At 46.4% G+C, this 20,054-nt stretch overlaps 1 protein-coding gene across 1 annotated transcript in view; it reads left to right on the top strand.

The window, feature by feature from the left end:
• DNAH8 (dynein axonemal heavy chain 8) overlaps positions 1–20,054 on the top strand; it is a 1,267,128-nt gene that overhangs the window by 455,858 nt on the left and 791,216 nt on the right. The window contains 1 exon segment of the mRNA XM_030199255.1: positions 16,191–16,368. Within this exon segment, the coding sequence (XP_030055115.1) occupies positions 16,191–16,368 (178 nt within the window).

Consider the following 20,054-nt stretch of genomic DNA (forward strand, 5'->3'; position numbering starts at 1 on the left):
TAGACATTTGGTAGAAGTAGTCCATTTTATGTATCACTTTCACTGCTGGGGGGGTTAATTGTTGCTTCCATGCTGATGCCACTGCAATCTTGCTCGCCGCCAAAAACATGGAGGCCAATCGATGTAAAGGTTTTGAAAGTCCTGTGGGTCGAAAGTGTAGTATGCAGTGGTCCATTGTCAGTGGATATTCTTTGCCCAGTATTTGTTTAAGCACACCAAGCAGTTCTCTCCAGTAACTTTGTATTTTTGGGCACATCCACCAGATGTGTAGCATGTCTCCCTTCACTGTACACCCCCTCCAGCATTGATTCGACGCTTCTGGTAACATTTTGGCTAATCTGTCCGGGGTATAGTACCAGCGATATAGTATCTTGTATCCATTCTCTATGATGGCACTACTCACAGAGCTACTTAGCAAAAAGCCCCATGCCCGCTCCCAGCTGTGTATATCATGTCTAGTACCTGTGTCTTGTTCCCATCTCTGTGTGTATTTCAATATGGGGGTTCTATGTGGTAATAATGCTGCATATATTCGGGTTATACATCCCTTGGTGCTACTCCCTCCCATTGCCCGTTCCAGCTCTGTTTCCTCACCCTGTAACTTTGCCTTCGCTTTTCGAAGAATGTAATTTCTAATTCTTGAGTAGTAAATTAAATGATGCGGTTGAAGGTCGTATTCCTCCTGTAGCTCATCATAGGGACGTACTACCCCCTCTTCCCATATTTGTCCTAGCCGTTTTAGCCCTCTCTGTTCCCATTGTTTATACACTGTGTCCCCCTCTTCCCATGCAAAACCCGGCGCTCCGCTAATGTGCATCTTTCGGAAATATGTTCTCTTTGGGCAAAACTGCTGACGTAGCATGCTCCAAGTCAGGAGTGGTAATCGAATTGCTATTGGTAGGAGTGCCGCCATTGCTCTGATTCGCTTTCTAGGTTGCCATAGCAGCATGGCAGGTTGATGCATACCCACCCACTGTTTTTCTATCTGAAGCCATGGTTTTGTTTCAGCGTTAACCCATGTTACCAGTATCCTCAACTGTGCTGCTTGATAATATCGATAATAATCTGGTACTCCCATACCCCCTTTTTTTTATTGATAGAGCATTTCCGCTCAAACTCTTGGTGGTTTATGCTTCCATATATATGCAAATGTTTTACGTTTTAATTGTCGGAAAAATTTATTGGGGATCGGTAGCGGCAGTGCCAAGAAAAGATACAATATCTTAGGTAGAATCATCATTTTTACCGCTTGTATCCTGCCTATCCATGATAGCTCCAACCCCTCCCATCGATCTAGATCTTTGAATAACTCCCGCATTTTGGGGGGAAAATTTGCTTCATATAGGTCTGATAATTTGTGTGTAAGATTGACTCCCAAATATCGCAATGAGCAAGTTACCCATCGCAGTGGGTATTGCTGTTTTATGGCCTTGGTGGTTTCTCCGGACAGGTTCAGGCCCATTAATTCTGATTTGGTCATATTTATTTTAAACCCTGCTATTTCCCCAAATTGCTGCAGGTTTTGTGTTATTCCCTCCATGGAGCCCTGGGGATTCGTCACAGTGAGCAAGATATCATCTGCAAATAACATGATTTTATGTATCTTTTGTCCGATACGGATGCCCTGTATATTGGAGTGTAATCGGATATCTTGGGCTAGGGGTTCTAATGTTAGGGCAAAAAGCAAGGGAGATAGGGCGCACCCCTGGCGCGTCCCCCTCCCCAGTGTAAAGGTTTCAGAGCACTCCCCATTAATAATCAAGGCAGCTAGTGGTTGTTTATATAGTTGTCTTATCCATGCTATAAAGCTGCCTGTTATCCCCATCTTCTTTAGCACTTCAAACATGTAAGGCCAGTGGACTCTATCGAACGCTTTTTCGTCGTCGAGTGAAAGAAGTACCGCTGGTTGTTGTGTGCTATTGATCTCCTGTATGAGATGGATGCCTCTTCTTATGTTATCAAATGTTTGCCTACCCTCTATAAACCCCATTTGGTCATCTCGTACTAGCTGCGGCATAAACATCTGTAAGCGCTTGGCCAGGATCTTCATGAAGATTTTGTAGTCTGTGTTTAATAACGATATTGGACGATATGAGCCGCAGTGTTTCGGGTCTTTCCCCGGCTTTAACATTATGATTATATGCGCCAATCTCCATGAGTAGGGTAGTTCTTCCTGATGTTCAATCCCATTTAAAACTCGGATCAGTAGGGGGGCTAATATATTCCTAAAGCTCTTATAAAATTTATTCGTGAACCCGTCTGGCCCCGGCGCTTTTCCATTTGGTAGGTTACTAATGGCCCACTCTATCTCTTTTAACTCTATCGGCGCCGAGAGTACGGCGTTTTGGTCTGGGGTGATTTGGGGGAGCTCTACCTTTTCCAGGTAGGTCTGTGTTGTTTGAGGATCTGTGTGAGCCTCATCCCTATACAAGTGTTTATAGAAATCCAGAAAGTCCCGGCTAATTCCCTTAGTGGTGATTGATCTTTGTCCTGTGCTTTCTTCTATTGTGTGGATATAATTTTTGCTTTTATGCTGCTTTAGTTTATATGCTAACAATCGGGATGCTTTATTACCAAATTCAAAATGGCGTTGTTGAGTTTTTTGCAGGGTTTCCGCCACTTCTGCTAATTGGAGTTCCCTAAGTTCCATTTGTACTTGGTGGCACCTCCACGCTGTGTTAGATGGTGGATTTCCATTAGCCATTGTTTTTTGCAGTGTTTCTAATTCTGCATGTAATTGTTGTGTTTTTGCTTGCTTCTGTCGGTTCCTATAGGCCTGCAATGATATAATTTGGCCTCTTAGAACTTCTTTTAGGCCCTCCCACAATATCTCATCTCCTACTTCCCCCGTATCATTATCTCTAATGTAATTTTTTATATCCTCTTCCAATTGTTTTATAACATTTTGATCTGCTAATATACTATCATCCATGCGCCATGTCGGGGGGGGGGGGGGGGGGGGGGACAGTCTATTAGTTGCACATTATAGTTGTAAGGTAAGCCGGGCATGATCTGACCACGTTCTATAAAAGCAAGAGAAAAAGGAAACCGATATGGTTCTCAAAGCAAGTGGCTGAGAAAATAAAGATTAAAGAGTTAGCGTTCCAGAAATATAGAAAATCTCAAGAGGAGGAACACGGGGAGGAATACCGGATGAAACTGAAAGAAGCCAAGAGAGAGGTACGTCTAGCGAAGGCGCAAGCGGAAGAACAAATGGCTAGAAATGTAAGGAGGGGAGACAAAAACTTCTTCAGGTATATTAGTGACAGGAGAAAGACTATAAAGGGAATTGTGAGACTAAAAGATACAACAAAACGCTATGTAGAAAATGATGAAGAAAAAGCCAATTTGCTAAATAGATACTTTTGTTCTGTTTTCACTGAAGAAAACCCTGGGGAAGGACCGCGAGGGACTGGCAAAAGTACACCTGAGAATGAGGTGGATAGAGCGCCGTTCACAGAAGAGAGTGTGTATCAACAACTTGGAAAGCTAAAGGTGGACAAAGCCATGGGGCCAGACGGGATCCACCCCAGAATACTGAGGGAGCTCAGAGAGGTTCTGGCGGGTCCTCTTAAAGACTTGTTTAATAAATCCTTGGAGACGGGAGAGGTTCCGAGGGATTGGAGAACGGCGGAGGTGGTCCCTCTTCACAAAAGTGGGGATAGGGAAAAAGCTGGAAACTACAGGCCGGTAAGCCTCACTTCGGTTATTGGAAAAGTAATGGAAGCCATGCTGAAGGAAAGGATAGTGAATTTCCTGGAAGCCAATAAGTTGCAAGATCCGAGACAACATGGTTTCACCAAAGGGAAATCGTGCCAAACGAATCTCATTGAATTCTTTGACTGGGTGACAGGAGAATTAAATCAAGGACGTGCTATGGACGTCATCTACTTAGATTTCAGCAAGGCTTTTGACACGGTTCCCCACAGGAGGATCTTAAATAAACTAGATGGCCTGAAGATAGGACCCGAAATGGTGAACTGGATTAGGAACTGGTTGACGGACAGACGCCAGAGGGTGGTGGTGAATGGAGTTCGCTCGGAGGAGGGAAAGGTGAGTAGTGGAGTGCTTCAGGGATCGGTGCTGGGGCCGATTCTGTTCAATATATTTGTGAGTGACATTGCCGAAGGGTTACAAAGTAAAGTTTGCCTTTTTGCGGATGACACCAAGATTTCCAACAGAGTGGACATCCCGGAGGGAGTGAAAAACATGAAAAAAGATTTGAAGAAGCTAGAAGAATGGTCTAACGTTTGGCAATTAAAATTCAATGCGAAGAAATGCAAAGTGATGCACTTAGGGAGTAGAAATCCAAGGGAGACGTATGTGTTAGGCGGGGAGAGTCTGATAGGCACGGACGGGGAGAGGGATCTTGGGGTGATAGTATCTGAGGACCTGAAGGTGACGAAACAGTGCGACAAGGCGGTGGCCGTAGCTAGAAGATTGCTAGGCTGTATAGAGAGAGGAGTGACCAGCAGAAGAAAGGAGGTTTTAATGCCCCTGTATAAGACGTTGGTGAGGCCCCACCTGGAGTATTGTGTTCAGTTTTGGAGGCCGTATCTTGCGAAGGATGTTAAAAAAATAGAAGCGGTGCAAAGAAAAGCTACGAGGATGGTATGGGATTAACGTTCCAAGACGTATGAAGAGAGGCTTGCTGACCTGAACATGTACACCCTGGAGGAAAGGAGGAACAGGGGTGATATGATACAGACGTTCAAATATTTGAAAGGTATTAATCCGCAAATGAATCTTTTCCGGAGATGGGAAGGCGGTAGAACGAGAGGACATGAAATGAGATTGAAGGGGGGCAGACTCAGGAAAGATGTCAGGAAGTATTTTTTCACGGAGAGGGTGGTAGACGCTTGGAATGCCCTCCCGCGGGAGGTGGTGGAGATGAAAACGGTAACGGAGTTCAAACATGCGTGGGATATGCATAGAGGAATCCTGTGCAGAAGGAATGGATCCTCAGAAGCTTAGCTGAAATTGGGTGGCAGAGCAGGTGGGGGGAAGAGGGGGTGGTGGTTGGGAGGCGAGGATAGGGGAGGGCAGACTTATACGGTCTGTACCAGAGCCGGTGATGGGAGGCGGGACTGGTGGTTGGGAGGCGGGAAATACTGCTGGGCAGACTTATATGGTCTGTGCCCTGAAAAGGACAGGTACAAATTCAAGGTAAGGTAAACACATATGAGTTTGTCTTGGGCAGACTGGATGGACCATGCAGGTCTTTTTCTGCCGTCATCTACTATGTTACTATGTTACTATGTATTTCAATTGTTTGCACCTGCTGCAGTAAAGCTCGCCCTCCTAGCCATACATCTATTCTGGAGTATGATGCATGCACTGCTGAGTAATATGTGTAGCTGCGAGATGTGGGGTTATAATGCCTCCATATGTCTGTCTATCTGCCATTTGGATAGAAACGTATGCAGTTTAGCTCGATCTGTACGTGCATAGCGTATCCCCTGTGTGGAATTATCCATCGACGGGTGGGGCGTTAGGTTAAAATCCCCTCCAATCAGTAGCTCTCCCTCTATGTGTTTTGCTATAAGTTCAGATAGTTCCTCATAGGAGCCCTGATGCTCATCTGGGGCATAGATGTTTAGCGGGGTAAAGACCTCCGTCCCCAAGCTTATTATCAGTAATATATATCGGCCACCTCTATCTCTCACCACTCTCTGCACCTGCCACGGATGTTTATGTGTCAGTGCTATCAGTACCCCCTTTCTTTGTTCTCTCTGTGATTGGATGCAAAATATATATCCTTATATCGTCCATGCTTACATAACTTTTCATGTTTTTGTAGCAGATGCGTTTCTTGCGCAAAAATGATATCTGCCCTGAGGCGCATCGCCTCCTTAAAAAGGAGTTGGCGTTTTGCCGGGGAGTTTAAGCCCTTCACATTGATAGTGAGTAAGTCAATGGTACCCATTATGCCCTCTCTTGTTAATCTCTGCCATATCCTCTCCTTCCTTGGTGCGCCCGTAGCACCTCTGCCTCAGAAGACCATATCTTTCTTGGTGCAGCAGTATCAGTGAATATTTCCCCCCTCTATCCCCATGTATCCCTCTCCCATAACCATTATCACCTGCCATATTTGGATCAGGTGTGTCAGGGTAAAATGTGACCGTCCCGTGTCCCTCTGCTTATCTGTTAGCTATATTGTGTACTGTTAGCCCACTGTGTGTATTTGAACATATTTGAACATTTTGAACTCTCATCTGGTGCAACATTAACATGTTAACTTTTATAAACCTGTTTTAACTTAACAGTGGCATTTCAGTTCAATTACTACCTCTCAGTCCTTAATAGTAGCTATTCTGCGTGCTCCATTGCGTATCCTCCATTGCAGTACCTCCTCGCTGATTGATTCTGTGTTGCCGATCTAAGTTCAGGTGGTCGTCCGTCCTCCACTTCTCAATGCGGTATCCGACTGTTGACGCTGTAGCCGTCCTTTTCCAGTTGTCACTCTCTGCCATCTGGGTCTCTCTCTACGCATTGTCCCTGTCCCCGTCTCTCGCCTTGGCGCCATCGTAGTGTGCAGCTCTTTTTATGGAAATATCGATGCCGCTCCTGCCACCTCTCTGATTTGATGTAGTTTACCTTCTTTATAGAAGCGTAGGGCGAAAGGGTGGCTCCATCTATATTGAATGTTCTGCGTGCGTAGATATTGAGTGATCGGGCGTAGATATTGAGTGATCAGGCGTAGTTCTGCCCGTCGTCGCAGTGTAGATGCCGCCAAAGTTTGATAAAGTTGAATCTGATGTGTATCCCATTTGAAATTCGGCTTTTCTCGTGCTGCCTGCATTATTTTTTCTTTCAGCTTATAGTCCACAAAGCAGGCTATCATATCTTTCGGCTGATTATTTCTTGGTGCTCCAAGCGCTCGATGTGCCCTCTCAATTTGTATCTCCGAGGGATCCTTATCTATTTGTATTTCCTTCAGGATGGCGCTTGCTATTTGCTGCACTGTATGTTCACAGTCCGCATATAGGGGGGTCTCTGGAATACGTTGAAGTCTGATGTTATGACGTCTGCTGCGGTTTTCTATATCCTCCATTTTGTCCCATATTTGTTGAATATTTTTCCTTTCCTCCGCCTGTTGCTCCGTTAAAGTTTGTAGCAGTTCGCTTTGGTCATCTAAGCGCTCTTCCGTTTCTGCTACTCGAGTGTGGAGAGATACTGGGGAGCAGCAGAGTGAGTACATTTATAGGTTAGTAGAAGAAGTTTGAACAGGATGCGAAAATGGATAGGGAGCCAGTGAAGGGTCTTGAGGAGAGGGGTAGTATGAGTAAAGCGACCCTGGCGGAAGACGAGACGGGCAGCAGAGTTTTGAACCGACTGGAGAGGGGAGAGGTGACTAAGTGGGAGGCCAGCAAGAAGCAGATTGCAGTAGTCTAAACGAGAGGTGACAAGGGTGTGGATGAGGGTTTTGGTAGAGTGCTCGGAAAGAAAGGGGCGGATTTTACGGATGTTGTAAAGAAAGAAACGACAGGTCTTGGCAATCTGCTGGATATGAGCAGAGAAGGAGAGAGAAGAGTCAAAGATGACCCCAAGGTTTCGAGCTGAGGAGACAGAATGAGAGAGCCATCAACAGAAATAGAAAACGGGGGGAGCGGGGGAGGTGTGTTTGGGGGGGGAAATGAGAAGCTCGGTTTTGGACATACTTAATTTCAGGTGGCGTTGAGACATCCAGACAGCAATGTCAGACAAGCACGCTGAAACTTTGGTTTGGATGCAAGGTGAGATATCAGGGGTAGAAAGGTAGATTTGGGAGTCATCAGCATAGAGATGGTAGGAAAAGCCATGGGATGAGATTAATGAACCAAGGGAAGAAGTGTAGATAGAAAAGAGGAGGGGACCAAGAACAGAACCCAGAGGTACGCCGACAGGCAGAGGGATAGAAGTAGAAGAGGATCCACCAGAGTGAACACTAAAGGTGCGGAGGCAGAGGTAGGAAGAGAACCAGGAAAGGACAGAGCCCTGGAATCCAAGTGAGGACAGGGTATCGAGAAGTATGCTGTGATCGACAGTGTCAAAAGCAGCGGAAAGATCAAGAAGAATGAGGATGGAATATTGACCTCTGGATTTAACCACTAATAGGTCATTGGAGACTTTAGTAAGCGCAGTTTCGGTTGAGTGGAGAAGGCGAAAACCAGATTGTAGTGGGTCAAGAATAGCATGTGAGGAGAGAAAATCAAGGCAGCGGCGGTGAACAGCACGCTCAAGTAATTTGGAGAGAAAAGGAAGGAGGTAGATGGGTCGGTAATTAGAGGGACAAGTAGGGTCGAGTGAAGGCTTCTTAAGGAGAGGTGTGACCACAGCATGTTTAAAGGCAGCAGGGACAGTTTCAAACCTCCTCTCTACTGTGGCACCATCCACGTCTGTCAACGAGGCTGTTTCTTCTTACAACAATACTCTATCCTCTGCCTTAGACACTCTTGCACCTTTGATGACCCGCCCTGTAAGGCGTACAAAACCCCAACCTTGGCTGACTTCTAATATCCGCTACCTACGTTCCTGTACCCGCTCCGCCGAATGCCTCTGGCGGAAATCTCGGGCCCTTGCTGATTTCTTACACTTTAAGTTCATGCTGACCTCCTTCCAATCTGCTCTTTTACGTTCCAAACAGGATTATTATATCCAACTGACCAACTCTCTTGGCTCTAATCCTCGACTTCTCTTCACTACATTGAACTCTCTCCTCAAGGTGCCCCCTCCCCTAACTCCCCCTTCATTATCTCAGACCCTTGCTGAATTCTTTCACAACAAGGTTCAAAAGATAAACCTTGCTTTCTCTACCTCACCACCTCTCCCTCCACTAGTCCATTCCCCTCTCTCTCCTTCCCCTCATTCCCTTTCCTCCTTTCCTGAAGTTACTATTGAGGAAACTACACTTCTCCTTTCTTCCTCAAAATGTACTACCTGTTCCTCTGATCCCATTCCCACCCACCTTCTTAATGCCATCTCTCCTGCTCTTATTCCTTTTATCTGTCACATTCTCAACCTCTCACTTTCCACTGCGACTGTCCCTGCTGCCTTTAAACATGCTGTGGTCACACCTCTCCTTAAGAGTGCCCTTTGACGTGGGTTGCTTGAATTTGTGGCCATTTGAGATCGCATAGATGGAGGAATTCCTTACATTCTCGTGTGTTGATAGAGTTTGAGTCTTCTAAGTGAAGGTTGATGTCTCCTAGTACTAGTGTGTTGGAGTTGGTTACACATGTGTTTGAGATGAGGTCCATGAAGTTGGTCTGGCCTTCATTGCAATTACCTGTAGGTCTATAAAACAGGACACAATTCAGGTGATCTCGTAGGGTTTTGTTATGGATTCTGATTGAGGCAATTTCAAGTTGAGGTGTTATGGACTCGGCTGTGGTTTCGGTGGTAGTGGGATCGGTAGATTAGTGCTATGTCTCTGCCTCTCTTTTCTGGTCCAGTGTGTGATTTTGTATCCTGGAGGGCACAGGTCTAGGATTATGGGGTCCTTTTGGTCGTGGATCCAAGTTTCTGTGAGGAAGAGTAACATAGTAACATAGTAAATGACGGCAGAAAAAGACCTGCATGGTCCATCCAGTCTGCCCAACAAGACAAACACATATGTGCTACTTTTTGTGTATACCCTACTTTGATTTGTACCTGTCTTCAGGGCACTGACCATATAAGTCTGCCCAGCACCTCCCAACCACCAGCCCCGCCTCCCACCACTGGCTCTGGCACAGACCGTATAAGTCTGCCCAGCACTATTCTCGCCTCCCACCACCGGCTGGCTCTGCCACCCAATCTCGGCTAAGCTCCTTAGGATCCATTCCTTCTGAACAGAATTCCTTTATGTTTATCCCACGCGTGTTTGAATTCTGTTACCGTTTTCATTTCCACCACCTCCCGCGGGAGGGCATTCCAAGCATCCACTACTCTCTCCGTGAAAAAATACTTCCTGACATTTTTCTTGAGTCTGCCCCCCTTCAATCTCATTTCATGTCCTCTCGTTCTACCGCCTTCGCACCTCCGGAAAAGGTTCGTTTGCGGATTAATACTTTTCAAATATTTGAACGTCTGTATCATATCACCCCTGTTTCTCCTTTCTTCCAGAGTATACATGTTCAGGTCATCAAGTCTCTCCTCATTCGTCTTGTAACGCAAATCCCTTACCATTCTCGTAGCTTTTCTTTGCACCGCTTCAATTCTTTTGACATCCTTTGCAAGGTACGGCCTCCAAAACGGAACACAATACTCTAGGTGGGACCTCACCAACGACTTATACAGGGGCATCAACACCTCCTTTTCTTCTGCTGTTCACACCTCTCTCTATACAGCCTAACTACCTTCTAGCTACGGCCACCGCCTTGTCACACTGTTTCGTCGCCTTCAGATCCTCAGATACTATCACCCCAAGATCCCTCTCCCCTTCCGTACCTATCAGATTCTCCCCGCCTAACACATACATCTCCCGAGGATTTCTATTCCCTAAGTGCATCACTTTGCATTTCTTCACATTGAGTTTTAATTGCCAAACCTTAGACCATTCTTTTAGCTTCCTCAGATCCTTTTTCATGTTTTCCACTCCCTCCCGGGTGTCCACTCTGTTACAGATCTTAGTATCATCCGCAAATAGGCAAACTTTACCTTCTAACCCTTCGGCAATGTCACTCACAAATATATTGAACAGAATCGGTCCCAGCACCGATCCCTGAGGCACACCACTACTCACCTTTTTCTCTTCCGAGCGAATTGCATTCACCACCACCCTCTGGCTTCTGTCCGTCAGCCAGTTCCTAATCCAGTTCACCACTTCGGGTCCTATCTTTAACCCTTCCAGTTTATTTAAGAGCCTCCTGTGGGGAACTGTGTCAAAAGCTTTGCTGAAATCTAAGTAGATTACGTCCATAGCTCGTCCCTGATTCAGTTCTCCTGTCACCCAATCAAAGAACTCAATGAGATTCGTTTGGCACTATTTCCCTTTGGTAAAACCATGTTGTCTCGGATCTTGCAACTTATTGGCTTCCAGGAAATTCACTATCCTTTTCTTCAGCATCGCTTCCATTACTTTTACAATAATCGAAGTGAGGCTTACCGGCCTGTAGTTTCCAGCTTCTTCCCTATCACCACTCTTGTGAAGAGGGACCACCTCCGCCATTCTCCAATCCTTCGGAACTTCTGCTGTCTGCAAGGATATGTAAAACAAATCTTTAAGAGGACCCGCCAGAACCTCTCTGAGCTCCTTCAATATCCTAGGGTGGATCCCATCCGGTCCCATGGCTTTATCCACCTTTAGCTTTTCAAGCTGTTCATACACACTCTTCCGTGAACGGTGCTCTATCCACTTCAATCTTATTTATACTTTTTGCAGTCCATCGCGGTCCTTCTCCAGGATTTTCTTCTGTGAAAACAGAACAAAAGTATCTATTTAGCAAATTTGCTTTTTCTTCATCATTATCCACATAGCGGTTCGCAGTATCTTTTAGTCTCACAATTCCCTTTTTAGTCATTCTCCTTTCACTTATATACCTGAAGAAATTTTTGTCACCCCTCCTTACATTTCTAGCCATTTGTTCTTCCGCTTGCGCTTTCGCCAGACGTATCTCTCTCTTGGCTTCTTTCAGTTTCATCCTGTATTCCTCCTTGTGTTCCTTTTCTTTAGTTTTTGTGTATTTCTGGAACGCCAACTCTTTAGCCTTTATTTTCTCAACCACTTGCTTGGAGAACCATATCGGTTTCCTTTTGTCTCTTGCTTTTATTTACTTTCCTTACATAAAGGTTCGTGGCCTTATTTATAGCTTCTTTCAGCCTGGACCACTGTCCTTCCACTTCTCGTATTTCCTCCCAGCCCATCATCTCCTTCCTCAGGTATTCCCCCATTTTATTAAAGTCAGCACGCTTGAAATCCAGAACTTTGAGTTTTGAGTGGCCGCTCTGCACTTTAGCTGTAATATCAAACCAAACCGTTTGATGGTCACTACTGCCCAGGTGGGCACCCACTCGGATATTTGACACGCTATCCCCATTTGTGAGCAGCAGATCCAGTGTGGCTCCCTCCCTCGTGGGTTCTGTCACCATTTGTCTGAGCAAACCGCTTTGTAAAGCATCCATGATCTTTCCGATTCCGCAGACGGAACCTTCCAATCTACATCCGGCAGATTGAAATCTCCCAGCAATAGCACCTCTCTCTTGTTTCCCAACTTTTGAATATCTGCGATCAGGTCTTTATCTAGTTCCTCCAATTGTTTCGGAGGTCTGTAGACAACACCCACGTGTATAGAGGTTCTATCCTCTCTTTTTAAGGTGATCCATATGGTCCCTGTCATTTCGGTCGCCGTGATATGATTTCTCACATATAGAGCTACTCCTCCACCTTTACGACTCTCTCTATCCTTCCTATACAGATTATAGCCTGGTATGTTTGCATCCCATTCATGCGAATGTAGGTCAAGGTTTTCTGACATGATCCAGTCTGTTAATATTGCTGTTTTATTTACAGCGGATCTGGCGTTGACATAGCCCACTTGGATTGTTTGGAATGGGTCTTCTGTATTTGGTGTTGTGTGGACTTTTGTTAGTTGACGTTTCTTTGTTGAAGTGAGTTTGTTTGGGCCCTTCTTTCCCTTCTGTTATTGTTGTTCGCATGTAGGTGTTCTTTCTTTGTTTAAGTTGTTATCAGTTTGGTGAAGTGTGGTGTGTTTGATCAGTCTATGATGATAGTGTAATATGGGTATGATGTTGCTTTCTGCAAGTAGGGTGTTTAGTGTGAGTGGATCAGTGTTAAGGAGTAGATTATTAGGAGTAGTTTGAGGACATTCATTATGGTATGCATTCCCTGTGGTTACTGTTAAGACCGTGTTTTGATTTGACATATGATTTACTACCAGACTATTTCTCACCCTATCTAATATAATAATTTGCTCCTGCAACATTCTAATGTCTCTGCCTGCACTCGTAACCATCTCCTGACGTCACTCTCCTCCAATGTTCTCCATCCCTCCCTCCCAGTTCCAAGGTCCTCCCTCCCTCCCAGTTCCAGGGTCGTCGTCCCTCCCTCCCTCTCTCCCTCCCAGTTCCAGGGTCGTCGTCCCTCCCTCCCTCCCTCCGAGTTTCAGGGTCGTCGTCCCTCCCTTCCTTCCAGTTCCAGGGCCCCTCCCTCCGAATTTTAAAAGTCATCTTGACTTACCACGTCGGGGTTATGGCGGCCGGCAGCAGCGGTAAAAAGCCTGCAGCCTCGGCCCTTCTTTCTCTCTCTCTCTCAGCTCTGGTCCCGCCCTTGCGGAAACAGGAAATGAGGGCGGGGACCAGATCTGAGAAAGACAGAAGGGCTGAGCCTGCACGCTTTTTACCGCTGTTGCTGCCGGCCGCCGTAACCCCGACATGGTAAGTCAAGATGACTTTTAAAGTTCGGAGGGAGGGGGCCTGGAACTGGAAGGGAGAGAGAGAGGGATGACGATCCTGGAACCTGGGAGATAGGGAGGAGGGACCCTGGAACTGGGAGGGAGGGAGGGTGGGAGGACCCTGGAACTGAGAGGGAAGGAGGGGACGACCCTGGAACTCAGAGGGAGGGGGGAGGGAAAGGAGAGAGAGAGGGGTGAGAGGGAGGAGGGCCTGGAACTCAAAGGGAGGGAGGGGGGACTGGAACTGGGAGGGAGGGGGGCCTGGAACTCAGAGGGAGGTGGAGGGGGGAGGTATGATGCACATGTAGGGGGGAGGGCAAAGGAAAGAGGAGAATTGCTGCACCACGATGGATGGAGGGGGCAGGGGAGAGATGCTGCACATGGATGGATGGAGGGGGCAGGGCACAGAGGACGTTTGCTGCATATGGATGAATGCAGGGGAGAGAGCATAATTGGCGCGCACGGGACACACCCTACACTCACTCACACAGACAGACACACACACACACATTCTGTCTCTCAATCACACACTGTCTCTGTCACACACTCTCTCTCTCTCTCTGACACACACTCTTTCTCACACATACTCACTCTCTGACACATACTCATTCACTCTCTCACACATACTCACTCTCTCTCACACATACTCTCTCCTAACAGGTTCCTTAAAAACATAATTGCCATTAGAGGCCAGCCTTGCTAGCGCCCGTTTTATTTATTTTAGAAACGGGCCTTTTTTACTAGTATACCAATAATCGCACTACTGGGAAACTGGAACAAGCTGGACTGTTACAGATTCCTACACAGACAGTACATGCCAGCAGAATCCTTCACCTCAATTGCACATGCAGGACATGGACTGACCCTCAACTGATAAAAAAAAGGGGGGGCCTTAAAAAACATGCAGACAAAAACTGGAGGACCTCCCCCCCCCCCCCCCCCCAAGAAAGCCAGATTCTGTATTCAGTGAAAATACTGGTAAAAGTAACAGAAGTTATTTTTCTTCCTTACTCCACTAAATACAAAATTAGAAAAAATATATATTTCCAAAACAGCAAACAACCATGATGAGCAGCATATTCCCCTTTCCCTCCCATCCATGAGCAGCATGCCCCCCTCTCTCCTCTATCCCCCTTTATGTGCTGCATTACTCCATTTTCCCTTTCCTTCATGTACGACATGACTCCTCTCCCTTCTCTTCTTCTTATCCACATGCAGCTTGTCCCTCTTCTTTCTCTTTCATTCACATACAGCTGCCCCCTCTCTCTCCCTCTCATTCACACGCAGCTTGTCCCTTCCTTTCCCTCTCATCCATGCAGCTTGTCCCGTCTCTCCCTCTCATCCACGCAGATTGTACCCTGTCTCTCCTTCTCATCCACACAGCTTGTCCCCTGTCTTTCCCTAGTCTCATCCATGCAGCTTGTCCCATGTGTCTCCTTCATCTCATCCACGCAGCTTGTCCCCTGTCTCTCCCTCATCTCATCAATGCAGCTTGTCCCTTGTCTCCCTCATGCTGCTGTGCAGCATGCTTATCCTGTCCCCGGGCCTACCTTATACAGCCCTGCTGGTTCAGTGGTCAACTGGGGCAGGAGCGATCTTCCTACGCTCATGCCCATGCAGTCTCCTCTTTCCGTACTGAAAATGGCTGCCGTGAGTTCCTGCAGCAGTCTTGCGAGACTGCCACTGAAACTTACGGCAGTCACCTTTTCAGTATGGAAAGTGGTGACTGCATGGCGCAGGAGCGTAGGAGGATCGTTACCGCAAAATTAAAAAAAAAAATAACAACTGGTTCTCGTGAGCTGATGCAAGCTGGCTCCAGCACACCACTGAACTCCTTTTGTATGAGGACAAGCTTAAGCAGTTATGGCTGTTCAGCGTGGAGGAAAGACTGCTGAGACTGGAAATGATAGAAGTCTACAAAATCCTGAGTGGAGTAAACAGATAAATGTGAATTGATTGTTACCTTTCAAAAAGTAGAATGACGAGGGGAATCTCTATGAAGTTACAAGGTGTATATACTTTTAAAACAAATAGGAGAAAATAGTTTTTCACTCAACCAATAGATAAGCTCTGGAACTTGTTGCCAAAGGATGTGGTACTTGCAGTTAGCATATCTGGGTTTAAAAAAGGTTTGGACAAATTCCTGGAAGTCCATAAACTATTAAGGTAGACATGGGGAAAGCCACTACTTATCCTTTGGGTCGGTAGCATAGAATCTTGCTATTCTTTTGGGATTCTATCAGGCCCTTGTGACCTAGATTGGCTAATATTGGAAGCAGGATACTGGGCTGGATGGACCACCGGTTTGAGACAGTATGGCAAATTCTTATGTTTATATGTTTCAGAAATCTGACCGCTAGGTCCTGGAAGTTCTTAGCCCAACGTACGTTTAAGAAAAGGGCCTACCTATGTCCCGTAGTGCATAAGTAGCTGCTAAGTGGATAGGACAGGGCCACAGTTCCACCCTATATAGGTTACACATAGATATTAATTTACCTGTGCCACACACAGCACTTGCATTTTCAAATATGCTGCAAGACCCATGCAGGGTTTCAGAATTGACCTATAAAATATTAATATTCTAGGGATTAGTTTAAATATCTTGGCATGAAACTGTCTCTACAGGAGCTTATTGCTCATGTGTGCAGATTAGAGAAGTGAAAAGTAAATTTGACTAATGGTAATAATTTGTAAGCTATTAATTTTTCTCCTCAGGTAATATTTTAGTTATGGCTTAAAGTTATATTTTTTTGTTTATGATTCACTTTATTCTATCTTCACCATTGAGAGACATCATCACTTTTCTTTTCTATATAGGTAATTATTCCCAGTTTAGATGATATTCAACAAGCAATCAATCGTATGATCCAGTTAACCTTGGAAGTAAGTCAAGGAGTGATTCAGTGGGGTCAACGTCGAGTACAAACCATCAGCACACAAGAGGAACCTGTCCCTGTTTTTTCTGGAACTTTTAAGACAGCAAAGAGGGAAGACAGTAAGTTTTTTTATCTTTTATACATTATATCAAATGAATATTATTTTATTTAGAAGTGGCAAAAATGACAGCAAAATTGTATGGGTTAGCTTAGCAATTTCAAAAAGAGACAATTTTTAAAGAATCAACAAAATACATTAACTATTATCTTGTCTAAAGTTTCAGTTCTTTATGTGCCTAATAACCTTACTCATTCTGACTCATTTATATTAGCTGATGTATATTGCTTATTGATTGCAGCTCTCTTTTGGGAGGACTGCTGTGTAGTTGATAAAGCAAGAGCAAAGTTTTCACCACTCATTGACCCCATGGAAGATAATGCAGAATGTGGTTAGCCACACTTTTTGAGTTTTGTTAAATGCTCAGTGTTACCTGCTGTATTAGCCATTAAAGAATGATTTTATTTTATTTATTTATTTATTGCATTTGTATCCCACATTATCCCACCTCTTTGCAGGCTCAATGTGGCTTACAATATATCGTGGATAGTGGAAATGAAGGAGGGTAGACATTTAGTGTTACAGAAGTATATTGGATTGCATGGTAATGGAGAGCATGATAGTGATGTAGTGTAAGTCGTTCTTAGCATTGCTTATTAGATATATGTGTGGATTTCACATGTTTTGGTCTTTGTGGTATGTTTTGTCGAAGAGATGGGTCTTCAGCAGTTTTCGGAAGTTGGTTAGTTCATAGGTTGCTTTTAGGTTACATGGCAATACGTTCCAGAATTGTGTGCTCATATAGGAAAAGGTTGATGCGTGCATTAGTTTATATTTTAGGCCTTTGTAATTTGGGAAATGAAGATTAAGGAATGTGCGAGATAATCTTTTGGCATTCCTGGGTGGTAGGTCAATCAGGTCAGACACATAAGCATTAACTGTTAGATGCATTCCCTGCCCATTCCTTCCCCAACATAGCATTTTCCATGTTAATTGTTTAACATGTCAGTTAGTTATACTGCTAATGTGGTGTGCTGTTAACCTATTATAAAAGAGACATTAACGAGCTAATGAAGCTTATTGAATAGTCTCCTCAAGCCCTTATTTACTTGGTTGTGTCAGCTGTTTAATGTATGAATTACTAGCAGATCCTATCATTTAAATAATCAAAGTTAATCAATAGAAATAAAATAAAACATGGAAAAGAAAATAAGATGATACCTTTTTTATTGGACATAACTTAATACATTTCTTGATTAGCTTCTTCTTTGTCAGCTCAGATAGCTATCTACTATAATAAAACGCACCTCCAACGTTCTGAACCTGACTCCATGGCTTTAGTGAAGGGTTCGTAACATTCGTAAGTCTGTTACATTTCTCTCTGCCACGCCCTTGCGTCAAAATGTGATGACGTCGAGGGCGGATCACTGAGAGTGAAGGGCTATGCCACGTCACACACATGACGGACAGAGACAAGACCAGGAGGCAAAGTTTATCCTGGTGAGTGCCCCTTGGCTGCGTAAGCCCCCCGCCGTTGCTTTTCAAATGGTGGACGGGAGAAGCGGTGTGTCGTTAGGTTGACAGCGAGTAGCACCTCCCCCTACCCCACACCTCGGCAGAGACCTGTCTGAATTTTAAAATTCGTAGGGAGGGGGCATGGAACTGGAAGGGTGGGTGTCGCATGCTCGAGGACCTTGGCATACTGTCAGGCTTCTTCCCTGGGAGCACTGGGTTCGTGAGCCCATGGGCCACTACCGTGGAGCGGCAGTGGCAGGCAAGATCACCTCCAAGGTAGAGATGAGACAAAACTGGACCGGAACCCCGGACTGGAGTTCTACACCGGAATACACGGAATTGGAACGCACCGGACGGGTGCGCACTGGAGTGGAGCCCGCTGGACTGGAACACACTGGAGGGCCCCACAGGACTGGAACATACAGGAGTGAAACCCGCTGGACTGGAACACACTGGACCTAGGCTTCACCTACGCTTGACCACCTTTCCCCGAGGGTTGAGCCCTCAGGTTCTGGCAGCCGGTAGGACTTACAGGAAAACCCGGAACTGGAACTTGCAAGCAGGAACAGCAGGAATGAAGATCCAGGAGTGCCCCCTGGCACCTAGGCACAGGCAAGGCCGACAGGCAGGGACTGTCCGGGTTCTGGAAGTCGGCAGGTTTAAACACAATGACTAGTAAACTGTACCTAGGCTAATAGAAACGCTATACCCAGGCAAACCAGTCATACACAAGAAACATACACAGAGCACACTCAGGAGACTTGAAAGCTATACACCAGCTAACAACAAAGCTGTGCCCAAGCTAACAAGTCATGCACTGGAAACAAACACAGAGCACTAGCAAAGCTATACACAGGCTAACAAGCCACACGGTGCCTAAGCTGGCTAGTCTAAACAAACACAGAGCACTAGCAAAGCTATACACAGGCTAACAAGCCATACGGTGCCTAAGCTGTCTAGTCTAAACAAACACAGAGCACTAGCAAAGCTATACACAGGCTAACAAGCCACACGGTGCCTAAGCTGGCTAGTCTAAACAAACACAGAGCACTAGCAAAGCTATACACAGGCTAACAAGCCACACGGTGCCTAAGCTATCTAGTCAAACATAGAAACTCACACAGCGCAAACACTGAAACAGTGTACAGAGCACTCTATACACCAGGGCCCTAGATGAAATGCAAAGGCCAGGGCTGTAGTCTCTAAGTGATTAATAAAGCCCTTCCACACCAGAGGCACAGCTGCAGCAATCACCTTGCATCCAAACAGAGGCTTGACACACAGAGCAGTCAGCCCAGCGGGAGCCATCTTGGATCCTGGCATAGAGGAGTCGGCGGCAGCCATCTTGGAAAAGGCATAGCCCACACAGGTGAGGTTTAGTAGGGCAATCAGCACACAGAGCCAGAGAGAAACTAAGACAGAGACAGACACAGAGACAAGCAGAAGCCAGCACAGCCACTGACTCCCAGAAACAGGGTAAGTCTGAGGGTGGTCACGGCCACAGACGTAACAGTGGGACGACAACCGTGGAACTGGCAGGGAAGAAGGGAGGGAGGCCCTGGAACTGGGTGGGAGGGAGGAAGGGAGGGGGGATCCTGGAAGTGGGGGGACCCTGGAACTGGGAGGAAGGGACGGACCCTGAAACTCGGAGGGAGGGATGGACCCTGAAACGTGGAGGGGGGGGAACCTGAAACTCAGAAGGAGGGGGGAACCTGAAATTCGGAGGGAGGGGATGACCCTGGAACTCGGAGGGAGGGTACAACCCTGGAACTCGGAGGGAGGGAGGGAGGGAGGGAGGGGACGACCCTGGAACTTGGAGGGAGGGAGGGGAGGGGACGACCCTGGAATTCGGAGGGAGGGAGGGGATGACCCTGGAATTCGGATGGAGGGAGAGAGGGAGTACCCTGGAATTCGGAGAGAGGGAGGACCCTGGAATTCGGAGGAAGGGGGGGACGACCCTGGAACTCGGAGGGAGGGGAGGGGATGACCCTGGAACTCGGTGGGAAGGAGGGGAGGGGACGACCCTGGAACTTAGAGGGAGGAAGGGGAGGACCCTGGAACTCGGACGGAGGGAGGGAGGCCCCTAGAACTTGGAGGGAGGGAGGGGAGGGGACGACCCTGGAATTCGGAGGGAGGGAGGGGAGGGGTTGACCCTGGAATTCGGAGGGACGGAGAGAGGGAGGACCCTGGAACTCGGAGAGAGGGAGGACCCTGGAATTCGGAGAGAGGGAG

This window comes from Microcaecilia unicolor, chromosome 3 (assembly GCF_901765095.1).
Source record: "Microcaecilia unicolor chromosome 3, aMicUni1.1, whole genome shotgun sequence".
Taxonomy (NCBI): Eukaryota; Metazoa; Chordata; class Amphibia; order Gymnophiona; family Siphonopidae; genus Microcaecilia; species Microcaecilia unicolor.